The following is a 24434-nucleotide window of genomic DNA, read 5'->3' as shown; positions in this document are numbered from 1 at the left end:
CACAAACTTGATAGCCCTGGTCCGTGCACTTCTCACTGTGGAGCAGAACAACACATTGAAGGTCTAATCATCTTCCAGTTCATTTTGACCTGAAATAGGTGAGCTATTGGATTTTGAAAACTGTGTGCCACACTTCATTGTTAACTCACTGCAGACCGGGGGGGGGTGTGATGAACTAACCTGATGTTAATTGTGAACATTGTTTCCAGGTTTCATTTCTTTTACAGTGTGGAACTCTGCTTTATTCTCAATCGCTTTTCCAATATGCTTAATTGCATATTCTATCTGAGAGCTTTGTAAAACTCTGAGGTCTTATCTACTATGAATCATGCTGCTATCATTAGTTATCTATATTCAATTCTCTCACACTAAATCTTCCCATTTACTATGCTCAAATAAAACGTTGGTAATTGTCAGGTCTCCCTAGTAGAAAGATTGTCACAAAGCCCAGTAAACTCCTCTCTTCCTCCCCTTTGAGTCCTAGAGATTTTCATCTTTAATACAACTCGGCGGGTATCCGCTTTAATAAGGACTGAGTATAAAACACTGAAAGTTTCACTGTGAGAATATTCCTAAATCCTTTGATTGAGTCGATCCTAATACTAAAACCATTTTCAAAAGAAAATGGGGAACACACAATCTCATTATTAGATTATTTTCTTGGCATTTTTTTAAAAGGTCTGTGACCCCATTTATTAGCAGTTTTCCTAGTTAGATTTATAATGATTTCTGGCCTCTGCCACTGGGTGATTTCCAAGGGATTTAGAGGTATATAACACCTCAACTGGTATGTGATATAACTATTTAGTGCAGCTATGAAGTGCATGGTTCAGCACTTTCAAAACCCAGAGCAAGCCTGCCCATTGTCGTCAAGTCATCCCAATCCACTACAGTGCTCTGGAACAGAGTGGAACTGCCCCACGGAGTTTCCACCACAGGACAGCTCTATGGAAGCAGACTGCCACACCATTCTCCCACGAAGTGACCGATGGTTTGAACTGCCAAATTTTCCATTTATCGCCTTAATCCAGAGTTGAATGGGATTGGGGCTGGATAACACAGACGTTATGTAATCATTTCGATTTGATCCGTGTGCTTCCTACGTTTCAACACTGTAACACTTGCTTTTGCAGTTCATACCATATGACACTGCCACCTAGTCAAGTCCACCCACAGCCACCCTCTAAAGCAGCCGTTCTCAACCTGTCGGTTGTGACCCTTTTGGGGGTCAAATGACCCTTTCACAGGGGTTGCCTGATTCATAACAGTAGCAAAATGACAGTTATGAAGTAGCAACAAAAATCATTTTATGGTTGGGGGTCACAACATGAGGACCTGTATTAAAGGGTCGCAGCATTAGGAAGGTTGAGAACCACTGCAGGGTTTCTGAGGCCATAAATCTTTAGTGGAGCTGACAGCCTCATATTTCTCCCTCAGAGAAGCTGGTGGGTTTGAACCACTGACCTTGAGGTGAGCAGTTGAATGCCTAACTCACAGTGCCACGCATGGAGTCCACACAAAGCACACTATTTCTTTTCATTCATGAATTCATTCGACAAGTGTGCAGTGAATATCTGCTGTGGGCCGCATGCTCGGTTCTAGAGTGCATGGTGAAACAAACACCCATTCTCATGGAACTCACAACAAAAGGGATTTTCCCTGGAAAATTGCATAGTTCCACACTCTTTTAATATTTCTATGAAGACAAGCCTACTACATTTAGGTAGTTGTTGTACACTTGAAATTCTGGACTGTTTTTCCAGCCATTGCAAGTCTCTGTGTTTATGAAACAGTATTATATTTACATAGTAGACAAGCTGGAAAAGTCCAAACAATTCCTTTTCTGTGAATATGTTTCTTGTGTATAAAACCATATTTCTAGGCCATGTTTATTCTGATGATATAAATTCAAGAGACAGCACTGGCGGCAGTGTTAATATTGGGGTGTTTCAGACTCATCAGCTTGGAACATGACTCCTCTTCATTGTTTCCCTTGAAGCTGCGGCAGAAGGGAGGCGGGTGAGAATTAAGCAAGTTAGCAACTTTGTGTTAGGGTTTCATGAGCAGTTTGTGCTATGTGTCCCCACAGTACTCAAGATATAAATCTATATAGGACATATTATTTTCTATAACCTGCCTTTTCCATTCCAATTTTCAATTCCTACCCTGTAATTTCTAAGTACACATAATTACTACTTCAGGTGTTAAATTTTACATTCGCAAGTATCTATACCCCAGCCCTCCAAAACAAAAGACATTAGCTAGCTAAATACAATTACCACATTATAAAATGTGCAAATTTTAGCAAAAATCCTGGGCTGAGAATATTCAAACATAGACACTCTTCCACAAGGACCTGAATCAAAAGAGCCCATGCATGGTAAGGCCTGGGTTTTACTTCAGTAATTTGGACTTTAGAATGCACCTTCTATAAATGAGCAATCTCCAGTTTGCAACTCAACTCAATTCAGTGCCAATGATTGAGTTGATTCTTACTCACAGAAAACAGAAACAAGAAAGAACGGGGAGGGGGTGGGGGAGTGTAACTACCTGGATATCATCCTTATAGAGGAAACTATCTTTCCTCATCCTTATAGGAAAGATCCCGTCTTCCTTATTTTCACTTCCATATTCGTTCATTTAATCGGTAGGAAAACACTTAAAGCTCAAGCCAACACAGGCATTTTTTAAGGTGTTAAAAGAAAGACAAGGTCCTGCCCTCATGAAGTTTATCATCCAGTAGTGGAGGTAGCTTGATACAGCCTCTGTGCTGTCACCTTCTCAGGACCTCCATGTCATTAATATTGATAGACAATGCTCAATTTGTCATTGTTCTGCATAATGTGATGTAGTTCGTGTATCATGCAACTAGAGTTCCAGTACCTTTGTACTCCATCCATGGTCTCTCGGTAACATTTTATTAATAGTTGCCATCGTTTTTTAAAAAGATTGAGTCTTCACAAAATTCTGTAAATAAAACCAAGAATGGAAAGACATACTGTCCTCACAATGGTTATTATCCCAAGGAGCCCAAGCAGCCACGCCCTTGGAGGGCCATGTGGTAGTTTTCTCATCTGAGAGGCAGCCTCGACTGGTTGTCAGCAGTTGATATCTCTTCTGATTGATTCATGCCTATACCACGCTGATTGTTCGATATTCAAATATGACCCAAATAATTCTTGTCAGCATTTTAATTAGACATTCTCATTCCACTTATGAGGGTATCCCACAAGGGTAAGTTGAAATATTGCTACGAGGGAACCAGCCCATACGCACACGAGTCTACTCCAAATAAGACTATCGAACACGCCTTGGTGATCAGGGGATGCCTGTGACCCGCTCTCTCAGTATTACACCTGTCTTAATCTTGTTGGAGTGCTTCTGGGGAAAAACCCAATCAAAATTCTGAGGGAAACTACTGGGCAAGTTAAATTCATGGGAGAGAAATCAGCTCATGTTAGTCTGGGTAGACTAGAGAAACAAAACCAGAGAAACTCATATGTGTACAAGAGAGAATTTTCCATAAAGAGTAAATGTACATTAAGAAAGCATCCCAACCCAGTCCAGTCCAAGCCCATATGTGACTCCTCAAATTCACAAAACACATGCAATGACGCCTAATGCAGGGCATCACAGGCCAGTGGGCAGAAAGTCTTGGAATCCAGTGGCGGTGTAAGCATCTCAGCGCTGCCAGGGATCTCCACACGGCTTCCCCAGCACCCAAGGCTACGTCAGGGTAGGTCCATGTGGCTCCTCCTCCGGGATGTCTCACAGGAAGTGAGCATTGCCAGCTGAGGCAGAGAACTAGCTAAGGCAGCACCCTGCTCTGACCATCAGAGAACAAGAGACCAAAAGACAATGCTCACAGAGCCACTTATCTCTCCACCCTTCAATCAAACTGCCCTTCAATTAATCGCACATGTGTTCATCGTCCAGGTTGGCACAATAAACCTATCATAGAAGGTTATAGCAACTTTGTTTTGGAATTGCTAAGGGGTCATTTTGATCAACTCTTGGGGGGGGTCAGGATGATCGTGGGATTTGAAGAAAATTGAAAACTTCGGTGTTGAGAAAATAGGCCAGGAAAATTGCACTGAACATTTTTTTCCCATCACAACAATGCTCATTCTTCAAGAATAGTAAGGGCTGTCCCACAAGAACTTCACTGGAGAATCTCCCACTGTCTACCACATACCCCTGATCTTTCCTGTCGATTTTCTTTTTGTTTCCCAAACTCAAAGAATACTGAAACAACACACAATTTGAGCCCTTCAAGGACGCCCATGCTGCAGTTTGGGCGTGATTACATTGAAGACCACAGAATACTCTGAGGAAGGCTTAGAGACATGGAAACATCACCTTCAGGGGTGTATAGACCTCGATAGAGACTATGTGGAGAAACTATAGCTTCGTGTTTTGTATTGTTTAACAAAGTTCCCTATTATTTTTTATGTGCCTTCATATTTTGCTATTTTATGCTTTTAAAAGACTGAATAATGAATAACCATAATTAAGGGAAATAAATAGCCTTGTTATCAGATGGAGAGAATTGTGCAGTCAATTACAGTAAATATAGTTAGGTTAAAATATAGTATCTTATCATTTGATCCCCATTTTGGCTCATTTTTAATTTGTTCTGGTTTTTTGTATTTTCTGATTCCTTTTTGATTGAAGCTTTTCTCTTTTTTACTTTTTTATTGTTGTTAGGAGTTTTTTTTCTCTTTTTTGTTTGTTCTCCTGTAATTGAAACCCAAGATAGGAAAATCTAGAGAGACAGTAATTGGATTAATGGTTTCTTAGCGGTATGACAGGGGAGTTGGGGAGGAAATGGGGAACTAATTGATTGTGGTGAAGGTTGTACAACTAACTCTTCTTGATACGATTGAACTATTGAATTATCTAATATGTGGGTTATGTGCCAAGAAAACGGGTTTTAAAAATAAGATAATTTAATAAAGGATTATACATTTTGAGAATGGATCATCATTTAGTCTTTTAAAAGTATAAAATAGCATAGTGTCTAATGAGACAGCAAACTATTAAAAAAGGAATTATTCAAGAGGGAAATATTCAATTCACAGTGAAGAACACTGTGCAAATATGCTATCACCTGGATATACAGACACACATGCGGTACACATGCATAAAAGACACACACACATAGTGGTATGCACATGTTTCTAAGTGCCTTGAGTACATCTTTGGGAGCATAGACAGAGAAAGGGACCGTGTTTGACTTCAGGAGAGGGGTGGGCACCTACTGAACAGAAGGAAGAAGCTCGACTTGAACGTCCAATCCCTTTGATACCTTTTGATCCACGTGTTGTGCCATGTGCTTGCAAAGCTACTTGCACTTCTTTTAACATATAAGCCATCAATAAACATTAGTTGTTCATTATCCTCGATCCACCCACGTGGAAAACATATTTCTTTTAGATATGAAAATGAAGGACATTGAAACAAATAGTTCTGAAGAAAATTATACTCTAGCTAAAACGTGTGATCTACATACTTGTGGAATATCTTTCTCCTGTTCTCTTTGATTTATAATTCTAAAAAACGTCAGCAACATAAGTATTTTGTTGTTGTTTGAGATGAACTTGTTTCTCACTAAAAGCTCCAAGTCCAATTCAATTTCACTTTTCCTCCTCTTTCTTTTTTTTAACCACTCAGTCAACCCACCATTTAGGTTTGAAATATAATTACTAATATAAATATTTTCTATTTCTCTGTCATGTATTTTTTAGAAGATAAGCAGCCTACATGTAGTGTCGGGATATTTTCCCCTTTAATTTTAACATATGACAGAGTGTAAAGTTGCCTAAAGGCCAGAACTGCCAAGAAAAATAGTTGCTATCCAGGTACGGGGATCCACACGAGCTCTGGTGCAGCCCTGGTTAAGTGCTGGGCTGCTATCCAGAAGGACAGCTCTTCAAACCCACCAGCTGCTCCATGGGAGAAAGATGTGGTACTTTGCTTCTGTAAAAAAATTACAGCTATGGGAACACTATGAAACAGTTCAGCTCTATCATAAAGGGTCTCAATGAGATGGAACAATGCAATGGTAACTTTTTTTTTTTTAATGTGTCAGGGTTTTTGAGGGCTGCTTTGTTTTTAAGAGTAGATATCAAGGCCTTTCTTTCAAGACACCTGTCAGGGACAGGAAGCCCCAACCTTTTGGTTAGGGGTTGAGGGCATTAACCAATGGATTTGCAGTGAATTTGGAATTTTCAAAGAATTCCTGAGGTCAGCATACTCACTCAGTAACAAAAGCTGTTTCTTGGGATCTTTGACTTAGTCAGGCGCAGGCTCGCTAAAGCACTTGCCATTTTCTTCTCACTCACAAACATGCAGAAAAGACTCAAGCACAGAGGACTTGACTTTCTGTTCTCAGAAAGGCAGATATCCTTTAGCGGACATCAAGGTATATAGGAGTATTTGCAATGCCTACAAACAGAACTTAATTATTTTAAGGGTAATGGCTGTAATTTCCACTTTACTTTCTGTCAACCGCTGCTGATGATTAACATAAGGCCAAGTAGATTAATTTTTAAAGACTGTCAGGGGAAGATTTTTAATCCATAATAAACAAAGAAAGTTTCCATCTCCAGGAAAGTAATGAAAGTTTGTGTCAAGATAAATATAACACATTAAATTTTCCACAGATTTAAATCAATGCAGATAGCACTAAATAAAACAAAACAAAACAAGAAAAAATACAAGGGATGATTCAAAAGCATTGATCATGGCCAAAATACGCCCCAACACTGTTGAGAAGTTGACTTCAGTAATATCTGTGGTCATTGACTAGATCAATGAAACTCATTTTTTCAAGAGCATCCAATTATTAGTTTACTGTAGAGTGAGCATTCTAATAAATCAGCATACTTTACATAGAATTAAACAAAGCCAACATGCAAGTTAATAACACAGCAAGAGAAATCTACAATCAACTCCCAGTAGGCCCAGAAAAAAGTCTTGTGATAAATTATTTCATTTAGAGTTGATTCACGTATGCAAAAGTCTGAAAGCCATGACTTTCTGATAGATAGTGTATGGGTAGCAGTAATAATAGTGTTTGATGAAGCACTTAAGAAAAGAGATCAATATACCACTGTCATATTTACACAATAAAAAAGGCATGATCAGTGAGGGCAAACCAACATGAATTGAGGCACTATTTTTCAGAAAGTTAGCAGTAATATTTTTCACAACTACTTTGGTCACTTGGAAAATAAGACAATAGAAATCAACAACTTAGATGTGATGAGCTGAAAAATGGAATCAAGTAAAAGAAATATCATCAACAGGAATACAGTAAAGCAGTTCAGGGTGCCTTGGGAGTTTCCCTCCCATCCACCAGCATCACAAGAAATATATCATGGTTATGGCTAGGAATGATTCAGTTGATCGTTGAGCAAACTACTAGTAATAATCATTGGTCGTTAGTGGTAAAAGAAAGAATTAAGACAATGAACCAACTTTTCCCTGGAACAACTTCTGCCCTCTTACAAAATGCATTAACAGTTGCAGTTCATCACAAATAATGTTTCATTAAAATTGAAATCTGAGTTTTATGTAGTCAGCCTGCTGGCTGTAGATGGCCAATCTAGACCATTTACATGTTAAAGAAATGTTGTGGCATCGTGGCATTAATTCCTGGTGATGCCAGTAATTCCTGGTAAGCCATTTCTGAACCAAAAAGCACACTCTTAAGAGAGAACATCAAAGAACTCACAGAAATCTGTCTTTGGGATATACTAACTCTAAAACTGGAGGCACTGACAAATGCTCACAAGAGTTGAAGATTTGGAATGATAAGCAAAATCTGACTACCAGAACGTGGTCCAAACAGGCTACATCATGACTAGGCTAGTCCGAAATTTAGGAGATTGAAGTCAGAAGTATTGCCATCATAAACCTGGCTTCTTCTGTATATGCAAAGGGCAGACACATGCTGCTGATGAGTAATAGACAAAGATTTTCAGAAGCAGCACAACACATTAGAGGTGGGGGAGGGGCGGAATATGCACATTGGACACCAAAAAATCTGGGCATGACTCCACTAAATGCATCCCTGCCTACCTGCACAATGCTTATGTATAAAACTAGAATAGCAACACCACTTTTCCTTAGGCTCGTAAGAATTTAATGAGAGCACATGGGTCGTTGTTCTTATTGTTAGGTGCCATCAGGTTGACTCTGATGCATAGTCACCCTATCATGCACAGCAGAATGAATCACTTTATGGTCCAGCACCATCCTCACAATGGTCCCTATAACTGTGCCTATCGCTGCAGCCACTGTGTCAGTCCATCCATCTCATTGAGGGCCTTCCTCTTTGGGGCAGCCCTTCCACACTATCAAACACGGTGTCCTTCTCCAGGGACTGGACCATCCTGACAATATGTCCAGAGCATGTAAGACAGTCTTACAATCCTTGCCGCTAAGGAGCACTCTGGCTTACTTCTTCCAATACAGATCAATGTGTCCTTTCACTAGTCCATGGGATTTTCAATATTCTCTAACACTACAATTCAAATACATCTATTCTTCTACAGTCTACCTTATTCAATGTCCAACTTTCATTTTTCTAATTCTTGGTGCTTGCCCATTTCGTTACAATATTTGGCTTTGTCTTCTCGAGCTGCTCTTACATTTTCTATTCGCCCCCCTGACTTCATTTCTTCCCTTTGCTTTAGCTGCTCCACCGTTAATACCAAGTTTCAGAGTCTCTTCTGACATCCACTTTGATTTTTTCTTTCTTCCCTGTCTTTCTAATATCTGTTTGCTTTCTTGATGTCCTCCCACAGGTTTTCTGTCATTAGTGTTCAATGAAGCAAATCTGTTCTTGGAATTAGGTAGGATAGACTCATACTTTGACTTTTGTGGACTTGTTTTCCTTTTCTTCAGCTTTATTCTGAATTTAAATATGAGCAATTTATTATCTATTCTACAGTTGGTATCTGGCCTAGTTTTAGCTGCTCAGATTGATTTCCTCTATCATATCTTTTCACAGGTCTAGTCGGTTTGATTTTCAGCTGGGGGGGGTCCATGTGTAGAGTTGCCTTTTGTGTTGTTGGGAAAAGGGATTCACTATGAACAACTCATTTGTGTTACACAATTCTATCATGCGATCTCCAGTTTCATTTCTATCACTAAGTCCATATTGTCCAACTACTGTTCTTACATTTTTGTTTCCAACTTTTGCATTCCAATCGCAAATAACGATCAATACATCTTGATTACATATTTGATCAACTTCGGACGGAAGTCGTTGATAGAATTCTTCAATCTCTTCATCACTAATTTTGTGATTGGTGCATACATTTGAATAATCGTTATATTGATTGGATTGCCTAGAAGGTGGATAGATAAAATGCTTTCACAAACAGCATTGTGCTTCATGATAGATTTAGGAAGATCATTCTGACAATAAATGTCTTGCTGTTCCTCTGGATTATGTCATTCCCAGCAGAGTAAATCACATGATTTTCTGATTCAAAATGGTCAATACCATTTTGACCATTTCAGCTATGTCAGTCTATTTCAGCTTACTAATGCCAAGGATATTGAACTTCATGTGTTCCATTTCATTTCTATCCAGTTCCACTTTTCCTAAATTCACACTTCGCAAATCCGATCATTATACAAATTGTGCAGCTGTTTCTCTTTACCATGAGCTGTGCCCCCTCATCAAAGGAAGATTCAGAAGGCTGTACTCCCACAGGATTTACTTGACCTGTGCTGAGGGACCCCTCCCCACAGATTTCCCTTGTAGCTCCTCGAGTTTCTTTTGCTCTTCTTTCTGCTTCTGCTTGAAAGCCTTGTTAGTTAATTGTGCCAACCTGGCCAATAATCACATGTGGGGCTAATTGAAAGGTGGAGGCATAAATGGGTGGTGAGCCTTGCCTTTCTAGTTCTCGGGTCTCTTGTTTTGTGATGGTTGCACCAGGGTGCAGCTGCCTTAGCAGTTCCCTGCTTCAGTTTGCAAGATTGACTTCCTACAAGACATCCCCAAGGAGAAGCCACATGGACCTATCCCGATGCAGCCCTGGGTGCTGGAACAGTCATGTGGAGACCCCTGCCAGTGCTGAGATGCTTACACATTCACTGACTCAGCTTTCCTCCTGCAGTTGGCATCATTGCCTCTGTTTTGTGAGGTGGAGGACTTTGTGGATTGGTGTTGGGTTAATGGGTTAGTGTTGGACTTGTGGGCTTGGGTAGCATTGGGTTGGGATGTTTCCATGATGCACACTTTCTTTACATAAAACTCTCTTATAATGAGTTGCTGTGGATTTGTTTCTCTAAAGTACCCAGACTAACACACCTTGTCTTCCTCAACCATGCCCTTATGTTTCTTACGTCGTTTAGGGGCTTCTCCTCGCCACATGCATGGCCCAACATGGTCCCAGAGCTGCCACCAGAAGCAGAGCTCTCATGTATATAGTTGTGAGATTCATTCAGGTTGTATGCATCAGGAGTTGATTCTTTTTTTTTTAAATCATTTTATTCGGGGCTCATACAACTCTTCACATTCCATACATGCATCAATTGTGTAAAGCGCATTTGTATATTCATTGCCCTTATCATTCTCAAAACATTTCCTCTCCACTTAAGCCCCCAGCATCAGGTCCTCATTTTCCCCCTCCCTCCCCGCTCCCCACTCCCTCATGAGCCCTTGATAACTTATAAATTTTTATTTTGTCATATTTTGCCCTGTCCGACGTTCCCTTCACCCACTTTTCTGTTGTCCAGGGAGGAGGTCACATATAGTTCCTTGTAATCGGTTCCCTCTTTCCTACCCACTCTCCCTCTACCCTCCCAGTATCGCCACTCACACCACTGGTCCTGTAGGGCTCATTCGCCCTGGATTCCGAGTTGATTCTCTTTAAGTAATGTTTTAATGTTCAAAAACTTACATTATTACGATTGTGTTACCTTTGATGGTGTTTATTAATAATAATGAATAAAATCTTCATAGGAATAGTATACAGGGGAAAAATGATCATTTGGACCAGGCACAAAGAATGCCCCCAAAGTGTGGGGTCTGTGGGCAAGATTAGAAAGGGAGGAGAGCTGCTAAGTAGACAATCAACACCACCATATTTACTAAAAACAGTTCCAATGTTCTGTGTGCCCAGATGTAATTTTCAAAACTATTACCAACCCTACTCTCTCTGGTTTTGGAGAAATTAATCCCATGACCTAATTTTAGAGGTTTAAGTCTATGAACATGAAATATGGAGTAAATTAAAATTGAGCAATAACTCCAAAATTACATATCAAGAAGTAGGCATCTTGGTCTTGGCCAAACCATTAAAGCTTGAGCCCTTGCATGTGGTAGTATGTGTGTGTATGTGTATGTAAACAAACACATGTCAGGATAATTTTGTCACATTTCCCTTTTATTCTGCTCTGTGTTTCCTCTGTCATGCTGAGGGGTCAGTATGCTCTTGGTCGGTGCAATAGTGACGCTACACTAATATGCATTTAGAACAAGAGTGAAAATTACAGGGCATAAGACTCTAGTTGCTATTCTGTCAAGCATTCAGGAAGAATGCCAATTATTTAAAAACCTGAACAATCAATTAAAATTGATCCTGGTTTGCTTCACATTGATTCTCTGACTGAAACTTGAACAAGAGGGAGTGCCTTAGGGAGACAATAGCTGTAAGGAGAGTTCCTTCCCTCCATAGTCCTGAGTCTTGTGGTCTATTGACCTCTCTTGGCAAGTGGCAGGCACTTCAAGATACAGAGCCTTTCAATGTGAAAAAATTCTAATCTGGGGGACAATGCAAAAAAGGAGATATTTCCTGCGAGCCATTCTTCAATAATAGCATACTCTATTAGCAATCTGTCACTGGTTACTTATGTTTAGGAGAAAACTAATAGTGACGTTACAAGCGAAGAAAGGTGTGAATGGATGTTGTTGCTGTTAGGTACCATCAAGTCAGTTCCAACCCACAGTGACCCTGTGCACAACAGAACAAAACACTGCAAGGTCCTGAGCCATCCTTGCAGTTGTTTCTAAGCCTGAGCTCATTTTGCAGCCACTGTGTCAATTTATCTTCCTAAGGGCCTTCTTCTCTTTTGCTGCCCCTTCCCTTTACCCAGGATTATGTGAATGGAGAGAGGCTGGTATTTGCCACCTTCAAGGTATAACTGACCCACAGATCGATATTTGTGAAGAGTCTGCTGCTGTCGCCAGTTTAGCTTTTTACTCCCGTGTCTTCTTCTCTCAGGCTGAACTACTTCAACTTTATCTGTCAAATTCTTCAGGGACCACCTTCATTCATTATTGCTGTTGTTATTCTTTATTATTATTATTATTATTATTATTGGATTACAATTTATTAGCTATTGTCTCATTTTCTCTAGTAAATTATCTTTTTTTTCAATCATTTTTGAGGGGGCTCGTACAACTCTTATTACAATCAAGGCATACATCCATTGTATGTCAAGCACATTTGTACATTTGTTGCCCTCATCATTCTCAAAACATCCACTCTCCACTTAAGCCCCTGGCATCAGCTCATTTTTCCACCTCCCTCCCCGCTCTCCTCTCCCTCATGAACCCTTGATAATTTAGAAATTATTTTGTCATATCTTACACTGACCGACGTCCCCCTTCACCCACTTTTCTGTTGTCCATCCCCCAGGGAGGAGGCTATATGTAGATCCTTGTAATTGGTTCCCCTTTTCCACCCCACCTTCCTGATATTGCCACTCTCAGCACTGGTCCTGAAGGGATCATCTGTCCTGGATTCCCTGTGTTTCCGGTTCCAATCTGTACCACTGTACATCCTCTGGTCTAGCCGGATTTTTAAGGCAGAATTGGGATCATGATAGTGGGGTGAGGCAGGGAAGAAGCATATAAGAACTAGAGGAATGTTGTATGTTTCATCATTGCTACACTGCACCGACTGGCTTGTCTCCTCCCTGCAACCCTTCCAGAAGGGGATGTCCAGTTGCCTACAGATGGGCTCTGGATCCCCAATCTGCATTCCCCCTCCTTCACAATGATATGATTTTTTTGTTTTGTGTCTTTGATGCCTGATACCTGATCCCACCAACACCTCATGATTACACAGGCTGGTGTGCTTCTTCCATGTGGGCTTTGTTGCTTCTCAGCTAGATGGCCACTTGTTTACCTTCAAGCCTTTAAGACCCCAGACACTATATCTTTTGATAGCCGGGCACCATCAGCTTTCTTCACCACATTTGCTTATGTACACATTTGTCTTCAGCGATCATGTCGGGCAAGTGAGCATCATGGAGTGCCAATTTAAGAGAACAAAGTGTTCTTGCATTGAGGGACTACTTGAGTGGAGGTCCAATGTCCATCTGCTACCTTAAGACTAAACCTATAAATATATGCACGTAGATCTATTTCCCCATCATCATATATATTTACATATGTACATGCCTGTATTTTGACCTCTATAAATGCTCTTAGTCTCTTGGTTATTTCCTTTTACTTTCCTCTTGTCCCACTATCATGCTCAGCCTTCATTTGGGCTTCAGTTATTTCTCTCAGTTATGTTGCCCTTGATCAAGCCCTACCAGGCCTCCTACACCCATCTCACCCTCATCTTTGGATCACTTGTTGTTCCCCTACCCCTGGATTGGTCAATAGCACCTCCTTTTCCCCACCTCCCCCGCTCCCATGTCCCCCACATGTCTCATAGTGGGGCCAGCCATATGATCCTCTCTGTGCATTGGCTGTTCTGAGCAGGGATATCATCCTCAAGGCTTGGTGGACCAGGATGCACTCCACTATCTCTTCCTCCCCCTTCATTTGGTCTCGTGTTCTCTGATCAGACATGTCCCTCTCCCCGAGCTGCAGCTTCAGTGCTGTCCTCTAAAGTAAATTCTTCTGGGGGGCTGTTGTTATTCTTATTGTTGTTATTAGCTGCCATAAAGTTGATTTCAACTCACAGCAACCTGTGTACAACAGAATGAAATTCTTCCAGGTCCTGTGCCATTCTCACAATTATTATTATATTTGAGTCAATTTTCAAAACCAGAGTCAATCCATTTGTCAGGGGCCTTCTTCTTTTTCACTGCCCCTCTACTTTATCATTCTGTTGAGTCACCATGACCCAAGAGAATACTAGTACTATATCACTGATATCCATACAAGTAAATTTTTGCTTAAGATCATACAACAATGATCACAGCAACACATTGACAAGTAACTGAAAGAAGTTAAGGCTAGTTTCAGAAGATGACTTGAAACAAGAGATATCATTGCTGATGTCAGAAGGACCTTGGCTCAAAGGAGAGAATACCAGAAAGATAATTGTGTTTCATTGACCATGCAAAGCATTCAACTGTATGTGTCATAATCAGCTGTACATAACCTTGAGAAGACTGAGAATTCTAGAACACTTCATTGTGCTCATTCAGAACTTGAACATGGATTAAAAGGCAGTTGTGACAAAAACAAAGGAATATTGCATGGTTTAATATCAGGAAAGACGTGCATCAGGGTTATATCCTCTCACCATACTTATTCCATCTCTATGCTGAGAATATCATCAGAGAAGTTGGATTATATGAAGAAGAATGTGGCATCGGGATTGGAGGAAGGCTTATTAACAACCTGCAGTATGAAGATGACATAATCTTGCTTGCTGAAAGTGAGGAGAATTTGAAGCACTTGCTGATGAAGATCAAGAATTGCAGCCTTCAGTATGGATTGCAACTCCATGTAAGGAAGACCAAAATCCTCACAATTGGACCAATGGTCACATCATGATAAATGGAGAAAAGTTTGAAGTTGTCAAGGATTTTGTCTTGCTTGGATCCTTAATCAATGCTCATGGAAGCAGCAGTCAAGAGATCAAAAGAAGTATTGCATTCGGTAAATCTGCTGCACAAGACATCTTTAGAGTATGGAAAAACAAGGTTGTTACTTTAAGCACTATGGTACACCTAACCCAAGCCATGAAATTCTGTTTGCATGACATGCATGTGAAAGTTGGACATTGAATAAGGTAAGCTGTAAAAGAATAGATGTATTTGAATTGTAGTGTTAGAGAATATTGAAAATCCCATGGACTAGTAAAAGGACAAATTGATCTGTATTGGAAGAAGTAAGCCCAGAGTGCTCCTTAGAGGCAAGGATTATAAGACTGTCTTGCATACTTTGGACATATTGTCAGGATAGTCCAGTCCCTGGAGAAGGACATCGTGTTTGGTAGTGTGGGAGGGCTGCCCAAAAGTGGAAGGCCCTCAATGAGATGGATTGACACACGGGCTACAACAATGATGGGCTCAGGCATAGGAACAATTGTGAGGGTGGCGCAGAACCATGCAGTGTTTCGTTCTGTTCTGCATAGGATCGCTCTGGGTTGGAATTGCCTCAATGGCATCTAACAACTACTTTACCAAGCATGGTGTTCTTCTCCAGGGACTGGTCTCTCCTGATAGCATATCCAAAGTACTTTAGGCAAAGCCTCACTATCCTCACTTCTAAGGAACCTTCTGGCTGTACTTCTTCCAAGACAGATTTGTTGGTTCTTTTTACAGTCCATGGTACTTTCAAAAGGCCTCAACAGCACCACAATTCAAATGCATCGATTCTTCTTCAGTCTACCTTATTCAATGTCCAACTTTCACTTGAATATGAGGCAATGGAAAATACCCTGGCTTGGGTTGGGCTCATCTTAATCCTCAAAGTAATATCCTCACTTTTCAAAAGCGAGACAAAATCTTTGACAACTTCAACCTTTTCTCAATTTATCTTGATATTACCTACTGGTCCAGTTCTGAGGGTTTGGGTGTTCCTTATGCTAACTGTATTCAATGCTGGAAGCTACAACCTTTGATCTTCATATGCAAGTGCTTCAAATCCTCCTCACTTTTAGCAAGCAAGGCTTCATCATCTGGATACCTCAGGTTGTTAATAAGCCTTCCTCAAATCCTGAGGCTACATTCTTCCTCATCTAATTGAGCTTCTCTGATGATGTGCTCAACACACTGAGTGAGTAAATATGGTGAGGATACAACCCTGACACACACCTGTCCTAATTGTAAACCAACCATTCCTTTGTTCTGTACAACCTCTTGATCTATGTACATGTTCCCAATAAGCACAATGAAATGTTCTGGAAATCCTGTTCTCAAGTTATCCAACATTTGGAATGATTCACACAGTCAAAAGACCTGACATATTCAATAAAATATAAGTAAACCTCTCTTTGATAATTTCTGCTTTGAGCCAATGTCTATCTGACATCAGCAATGCTATCACTTGTTCCATGACCACTTCTGAATCTGGCCTGAACCCCTGGAAGCTCCCTATCAATGTACTACTGCAACCATTGTTGAAAAATCTTTAGTAAAATTTTACTTGCGGTATTGATGGTATTTTTCTCGAATTTGAGCATTCTGTTGGGTCACCTTTCTTTGAAACAGATACAAATATGGATCTTTTCCAATCAGTTAGCCAACTGTCTTCCAAATTTCCTGTCTTCCAAATGAGTACTTCCAGTGCTTCATCAGCTTGTTGAAATATTTCAATTGGTATTCCATCAAGTCCTAGAAGCTGGTTGTTGGCTAATGTTTTCAATGAAGTTTGAACTTCTTCCTTCAGCACCATTGGTTCTTCCTCATATGCTACCTCCTCAAATGGTAGAAAGTCAACTACTTCCTTTTGGTCCAGTGACACTGTGTATTCTTTGCATCTTCTTTTGATGCTTCTTTCCTCATTCAGTATTTTGCCCATAGAAAAAATGGAAATTTTTTTTCACATTTTTTGAAGATACCATGATGCTTCACTTTTTTGAAGATGTTTATACTGCAGATAAACAAACCTTCCCCATTGGTATCCAGTCAATTCTGACCCATAGTTACATATATATAATATAGAGAGAACCATACTGTTCATTTTTCCAGATTATACTACTAAAATATGTTAAATAATTTTTGTAGCCATTGTAGAATATTGCTTCATTTGTACTAAATTTCAAATATAAAATCTGAAATATTACCCAAAAAAAGAGTGATTTTTTTTTAGCATCTGTTGCATTTATTCAGCATAACCAGAGACAGCGTCTTCATGTTGCCAGATACAAACACAGAAGTACAGCACAATACCCATGTTTTGCCCAAGTGCACTCCTTCTGAGGATCATTTATATGTTTTCATATGCCACAGCCCATCATTTAAATAATGGATATTCTCTATGCCAATTCCTTTGTTGACTTTCTCAATGTCCTCTGCGTTCATCTTCATGACTCCCACACACAGAGCGTGCTGTTTGCCTTCTGCCATTACTGCAACAATGGTATCCACTGCAGCAGGGTAGAGCTTGGCTCCAGGAGACGTTAAGCCTGGACACATGATACTTGCTCCGCTGAGGACAAATTTGATGGCTCCTTTATCAACTTGCTGATGTGGCAATATAAAGGGATATTTGTGAAGTAACCTTAGGGTTGGATAAAAAGGTCCTTCTCGCTGCCTGAAAAAGAGTAACTCTCCATTCACTGTAAGGATTTCTATATGTTCGTGGCATCTTATTATTTTCACTGGATCTTTCTTAGGCATGATTTGATTAAGCCATGGTTCAATACCTGAGAATTGCTCTATCAATTGGTTCTTAATATTCTTCATGACTGAAGTTTTCAACTGGATACAGTTGGACACATTCTCTTTTTCATTAAATTTCTTGAACATGATCCAAGGTGAAGGGTGTCACGGTAGAGAAGGGCCCACACAGGAACGAAATGAGTCTGGCGGTTACCCTTACCGGAGGAAGGTCAGCACGACAAGTCGGAGAAGTGACGCCACCCGTAAAGTGAAACAGTCTGTCGCACTTTACGGCAGTGCCGCGAAATCTGACCGCTTCCGCCTCTTTGAACTCCGCGTTGGCGCTTTTGCCTTCTGTTTGGGGGTGTGATAACCGTCCTGAGGACGTAACTGAAAGGGCGGGACTCGAGAATGGGGGTACGATGGGGCAATTCCTCCCAGTAGCAGGAAGGTAAGCAGGAATGATGTTCCTGACGTCATCCCAGAGCTCATCAGGTCTTCTGTCGTTGGTGTCCAAAGCAGCAAATCTGTTCTTGAGATGTTCTCTAAACCAGGTGAGATAGAATCACGGTTGAATTTTGATTCTTAAAGACTTGTTTTAATTTTCCTCACCTTCAATCTGAACTTACATATGAGCAATTGGTGGTCGGTTCCACAGTCAGCCCCTGGCTTCAATTTAACTGCTGATACGGAGCTTCTCCATACTCCTTTCCCACAGATGTAGCCAATTTGATTTCTTTGTGTTCCATCTGTAGAAGTCCAAGTGTAGAATCACCTTTTGTGTTGTTGAGAAAAAGTATTTGCTATAAATAAGTCATTGATCTTGTAGAGTTCTACCATTATCACATGATCTCCAGTTTTGTTTCTATCACCAAGACCCTATTTTCCAACTACTGGTCTTTCCTCTTTGTTACCACCATTTGAAATCCAATCACTAATAATGATCAAAGTATCTTGTTTGCATGTGTGTTCAATTTCATTCTGAAGACGTTGGGAGAATTCTTAATTTTCTCATCACTAGTTTTAGTGGTTGTTGCATAAATTTGAATAATGTATTGATTAGCAATTAGTTTGTTGCACTACTTGTTCCTCCCTGGGTTAGTCTCTATCGAATATCCTTTACCAACCTTGCCTGTAGCCTTCACCTTTGAACTTTCCTAAGAGAAGTCATTTAACATTGTTGTCAACTCATGTTCCCATTCAACTGGAGAATAAGAGTTTAAAACTGGTGAAGATTGCTTCAAATCCAATATATCAGCATCATCTAGCAACTTGATTGAAATGTCCATTCATGTTGTGTCCTTTGGATTATGATGTCAGCAGAAAATATTGAAAGTTCTGTGGACCTTCAGAGGAACAAACTCATCTGTTTTGGAGAAAGAAGAGCCAGAGTGCTCCTTTGAGGGGGGCGGGGGGATGGAGAAATTTTGTCTCACCTACTTTGAGCATATTATTTCACCAGCCAGTCCCCTTAATGGGGGAGCTGACACCAGGGGTTCCGACACTGGGTGACACCAACTTTAGTGATGCGACTGATAAGAATTAAAACCTTGTTCTGCTTTTTTTCCCCATAAGACTTTCTATTATGTCCCTGGTCAGAAGAGTTGGCAGTCGTCACTGGGCATCATCATCTTTCTTTGCTCTGTGGGCTAGACATTGGGCTCCTCACCACAAGGTTGACAGTTCAAATCCAACAGCTGCTCCTCAGTAGAAGGATGGGGCTGTCTATTCCTATAAAGATTTACAGTCTCAGAACCCTGTATGTAATAACGATGTGTTACAATAGTTTATTGATCCACTATTTAGGGAAGTGTCTATTCATGTACCTTTCCCCAGTTTTAAATTGGGTGGTTTATCTTTCTGTTGTTGAGTTGTTAAAAGTTTTCTGTATGTTTTAGAGATTAGACTCCAGATTCCACCCTCCCAATCTGTATGTAGGTTCTCTTTTAACTCTTTTGATAAAGTCTTTTGATGAGTGGTTTTTAGTACGTTTCAGTTTTCTAATTTGTCTTCTGTTGCTCGTGTAGTAATATTTTGATGTATGTCTTTCTAGCAACTTTCAAAACATGTGAAATAGAAATTTATTAATTTAAAATATGGCTGAAATCTGTGACATATATAGTTTTTTTATGTCCTGTTTTTCATTTACCATTATGCTTAACCATAAAAAAACCATGGCATTAAAAATTCTTTATAATACAATGTTATTATATTTACAAAGAGCCCCGGTGGTACAATGTTTCAGTACTCAACTATCAATTAAACAGTTGACAAGTCAACCCCAGAGAGAGGCTTGGCAGAAGAAAGGCATGGTGACCTTCTCCCACAGAGATGACAGTCTGGAAAACCATGTGGAGGAATTCTCTGTCATGTGGAGTTTCAACTTAATGGCACTTAACACTATTATTTTCATAGAATTCTATCATACAGAAATAGAAAAAAACCATAAATCATCATTCCTGTAATGTCTGTTTTGCTGGTTCTAGTCTTTTAAGATATTAATCAGTGCTCATACTTTTGATAATTTCTGCAATTTCTATTCCAAGCAGTGAAATTTTAAGGACCATTTGACTCAGTGTTTTGTCCACAATTCTCACCCTTATATGAATAACCAAGTAAATGGGGGAAATGTAGGAGAGAAAGGTCATTTCAACCCTGACATAGAGGCTACATATAAAGATCAGTTGACATAGTAGGAATGCTCCAAGGATAAAGAGCTCTGGTAACTGTGGGATAATTGTTGGGGTACTAAATACAAGGTCAGCAGTTCAAACCCACTAGTCACTCCACGGGAGAGAGAGAAGGCTGTCTGGTATCCTAAGGATTTACAGTCCTAGAAACCCTTTACAGGATAACTATGAGTCAGAATGAACTGAATGGCAATGGGTTTGGGTGAATTAAGCATGAGTAGGTTTGAGTCCTAACCGATTTCACATAGTCCAGTGTGATCTCACATAGTCAAGCATGAAGTCGTGATTATATTATATTTACTAAAATAAAGATAATGTTATATTTTCTAGCGCTACAGTTCTCTGAATTTTTGTTTGGAAGTTTAAGGCAGTTCATGACTTTAGGCTATCGTTTAAAGATATGACTGGCTGGATTCCTGTTGTAGCATTCCACCAGAACCAGGCTTCATCTGAAAATGTGGAAAGCAGAGATTTGTGTGACTTTTGTCTCATTTCCAAAGAGCCCTGGTGGAATAGTGGTTATGCCTTGGGGTGCAAAACACAAAGTCAGTAGGTCAAAACCACCAGCCCCTCCTCAGGAGAAAGATGAGGCTTTTTACTCTTGCAGAGCCCCGGAAATTCACAGGAGCAGTTCTACCGTGGCAGCATCAACTCAATGGCAGTGAGTAAGAGTCTTAATTCCATTTGATCTAACTCATGCAACTTAGGAAAATCTTAAGAAAGCATCAAGTTAACTTGGGAGACTTGTTTAGTGTGCATATCATACTCTAGCAAAGTTTTCCAGTGATAGTGAGCTCATAAGGAAAATTTCTAGAGATAATTATCTGACAGCTTCTGTTCACGAATAACTCAAACTTCTATTTGTTTACACAAGGACATATGTCACAGTGTCAGCTCTCCACTAAGGACCTGTCATCAATCACTTGTGCATCCTCTGACAATAGACAATGACAAATCTGCATGAAGAACTTACAGTTTTTAAGTTTTTTGAAGGACAAGGTAGAATAATGTAGTATTGATTTGCTGTTACACTTTGGCCTAAGGTAAAGGTTTAGCAAATGACAATTGTTAGCCTGCCGATATAACTGAGAAGCTGCCATTGGCCTCCCATGTAAGATCAAAAGCAATACACACTGAGCCATCATAGCAACACTATAGGACAGGGTAAACTGGTGTCAGCTCCCCCATTAATGGGACTGGCTGGTGAAATCCCCTAGTGAGCAGAGCAACCCAATCTTGCCCCATTGGGACGAAGGGTTTCACCTTTGCCAGCTTTGCCCTCCACAGTTCCCCACTGCCCACCCACCCTCGCCAACTGGCAGGGCAGAGACTTTCCTTTCTCTCCAACAGTGGGTGTCACGGCTCATCGACCCACACACTGACAGACAGATTTGGGGAGAGGGGTGGTGACAAGTTATCACACTGAGTGACAGCAGCCCCACCCCCTGCACTATCAGTCTACTCACCACTGCCTCCACTGTGAACCCTGGGTTCATTATGATGTCACCCCCTTCTGACAATGTGGGGAAATATGGACTGTACCCCCTAGTAATGCCATTTATTCTTTTTTTTTTTTAAATGCTTAACTTACTGGTCCAATAAAGATTAGTAGAGGAACATGAGTGACTATTGTCCTGAAAAAACTCTTTAATTTTTAACTGAAAGTACTTCCAGAAGTGGCCTTTCAATTAAATAGTAGATTGGCTCACAAAATAAACTATATCACTGTCACTCATGAGTGACAGTGATACTGTTTATTTTATTAAGAAAAAAATCTATATGCGATCAAATAGTCAACATTTACCCTAAAGCACAGATGGAAAAGGGAAGTGGGGAGGGCAGAAAAGCTTGATTAGTGGCCACAGAGCAGTCAGAGCTAAAATATAGAAAAATGGAGACTATTGACACAAGTGGAAAATGTAACTTACGTCACTGAAAAATCTGCACGCTGCTGTTGTCAGGTGGTATCGAGTCAGTTCTAATGCGAGTGACACCATGCACGATAGAATAAAAGTACCGTCTGGTCCTGTGCCGTCCCCGCGGTGTTGCCATGCTCAAGGCCATGGTTGCCTTCGCTGTCTCCATCTGTGAGTGTCTTCCTTTTTTCACTGACCCTCTGCCAACCCTGACATCCTTCTCAAGAAGATGCCCTCTTGATAACATTTCCCAAGTGCCTGAGATACAGGCTTGCCCTTCTGGAGTCTATGAAACATCTGACTTGGTTTTTTAGAAGGTTTCTTTGAACTTTATGAATAGAAATTATTAAATCAGAGAGAATTTGCTGTGTAAACTTTCACTGAAAACTCAAAAACATATTTAATAGATATAATAATTACATATAATCTTTATCACAGCTATTTAAGATTTTCTCTCTGTGAGACTTTTATTTTCTAATTTGAGGATGTGTTACATTTATATTAAAAATAAAATGATTAGTAGGGAGAAAATGTGAGCAACTAGGCTTAGGTGGGTGTTTTCTTAAATTCTTATATTCACAGGGGAATAAAATATATTTTGAACTGAAATGCCTGCATATCTACCATAAAAGCAGCTTAAAAAATAAATTATCCTCAAGAATGTCCTTTATAAGTCCTTTGGAGAATTTAGTTAACGTTTAGCTTTTGAGATAAATCAAATCCCCAAATCTGATGAAGGAGTAACTGTGATAAGATGAAGAGCGCCTGCAGTGGCTTCTGATTAACCTTGGGGGCTACAGGCTGCTAAAGAAGCATGGAGCAACTTTAGAAGCCTCACATGTGTCTTTCAATGCAGTTAAGCAAAGCTTTTTTCTCCAGAAATAATGAAATACTGCATTTTAGCAAGTGTTTCACTATCAAAATGATTCATCTGATGTCTGTGTATAAGTTTGTGCATCCATAATTTAAAATTGTCCTCTAATGTTCTGGTTGGTCATCAGTTAACTACAATAGTGTCACAGGGAAGTGCCTAAATCGCCCTCTGGAATGTGGCAAGATAGAAATGAGCAGTAAGTTTGGTTGGTTTTGTAGATAGCCTGGTGTTGTGATTGAAAAAGAATGCGTACCTAGGAAGGGTGACTGGAGAAATAGAGGAAAGTTCAGGATACAAAATTACCAGTTTTTTAAAAAAGCAAACAAACCAAAATAACCTTTTGCTCTCCATGAACGTGGAGAAGAAGAATCATACGGAGAGAGGAGTGCAGAGAGAAGCAGGCCTCGCATATCAGCCAGGTTTGGAGCAGGATGAGATTGTTGTAAGGTCCTTGAGACTGAAAAACAATGGGCAGCCCAAGAAGGAAATGATGAGCCTTGGACTCTGTGAGGAAAATAAAGGAAACCTCCTTGTCCCATATAGTTGATTCCACTTAACCTTACTGAGTGCTATTTGGAAAAGAAATGGGGTGATGGATGCAAAAAACTGAGTTTCATCAGAGACTACAAAAGAATGGAGAACCAAGGATCATGTTGGAATTGACGAGCTGGAAGGAGACGTAAGAGCTTGGTGTCACATGGAACGAGAGGTGAGGGAGCACTCCGAGGATATGATGGCACTGTGCCTTGTCAGGATGGAAGAGGGGCATCCATGAGTGTCTGCCTGTGTGTGTTTGCTAACGAAACTATAGAAGAAAAACCCAAGATAACAAGTAAGCATGTCTGCCCAAGAGGATGGAAGAAAAGAACAGCAAGATAGACATTAGAACTCAGAATCCATCCATGGTGTTAATATGGGAACTGTGTAAACGCTCTAAATAACTTAAAAGAACATTTTAAGATAGGGATCCCTTGAAAATTGTAACCATACTGAAATGAATTAATCTATGTATTAAGATACTAACATCTAACCAAACTCACTGCCACTGAGTCTATGTCAACTCGTAGCAACCCTATAGGACAGTATAAAACTACCCCTGTGGACTTCTGAAACGGCAACTATTTATGGGAGTAGAAAGTCCTATCTTTCTCCCAAGACATTAACATAGCCATTAGAATAATCTCAAATGGCTTAAAAACAAAATATTTGAATATACATTTCTAGTAGTATATATCAGAGACTGGAAATCTTAAACTGCATTCAGTAGTCTTTCGGTTAGTAAAAATATTTAAATTATTTTAAAACTATTATATATGTAGATACACACACACATACACAGAGAGAAAAGACTATGTAATTGTGAATTCTAATGATGTTTGTAGAGAACCAGATTTTGTCAAGAAAAAAGAGCAACAC

The 24434-nt window shown here is 40.0% G+C and overlaps 1 protein-coding gene across 1 annotated transcript; it reads right to left on the bottom strand.

Moving 5' to 3' along the window:
- Positions 1–17135: 17135 nt before the first annotated feature.
- Positions 17136–17685, bottom strand: LOC101663505 (malignant T-cell-amplified sequence 1-like). The gene has a single exon (XM_004702712.2). It carries the CDS (start codon positions 17683–17685, stop codon positions 17140–17142), a length of 546 nt encoding a protein of 181 aa, XP_004702769.1. The 3' UTR covers positions 17136–17139.
- Positions 17686–24434: the final 6749 nt, after the last annotated feature.

This window comes from Echinops telfairi, unplaced genomic scaffold (assembly GCF_000313985.2).
Source record: "Echinops telfairi isolate 266 unplaced genomic scaffold, ASM31398v2 ScPeMD7_23;HRSCAF=83, whole genome shotgun sequence".
Taxonomy (NCBI): domain Eukaryota; kingdom Metazoa; phylum Chordata; class Mammalia; order Afrosoricida; family Tenrecidae; genus Echinops; species Echinops telfairi.
Note: the sequence above shows the minus strand (reverse complement) of the source record. Positions and strands in the feature narration are given on the sequence as shown.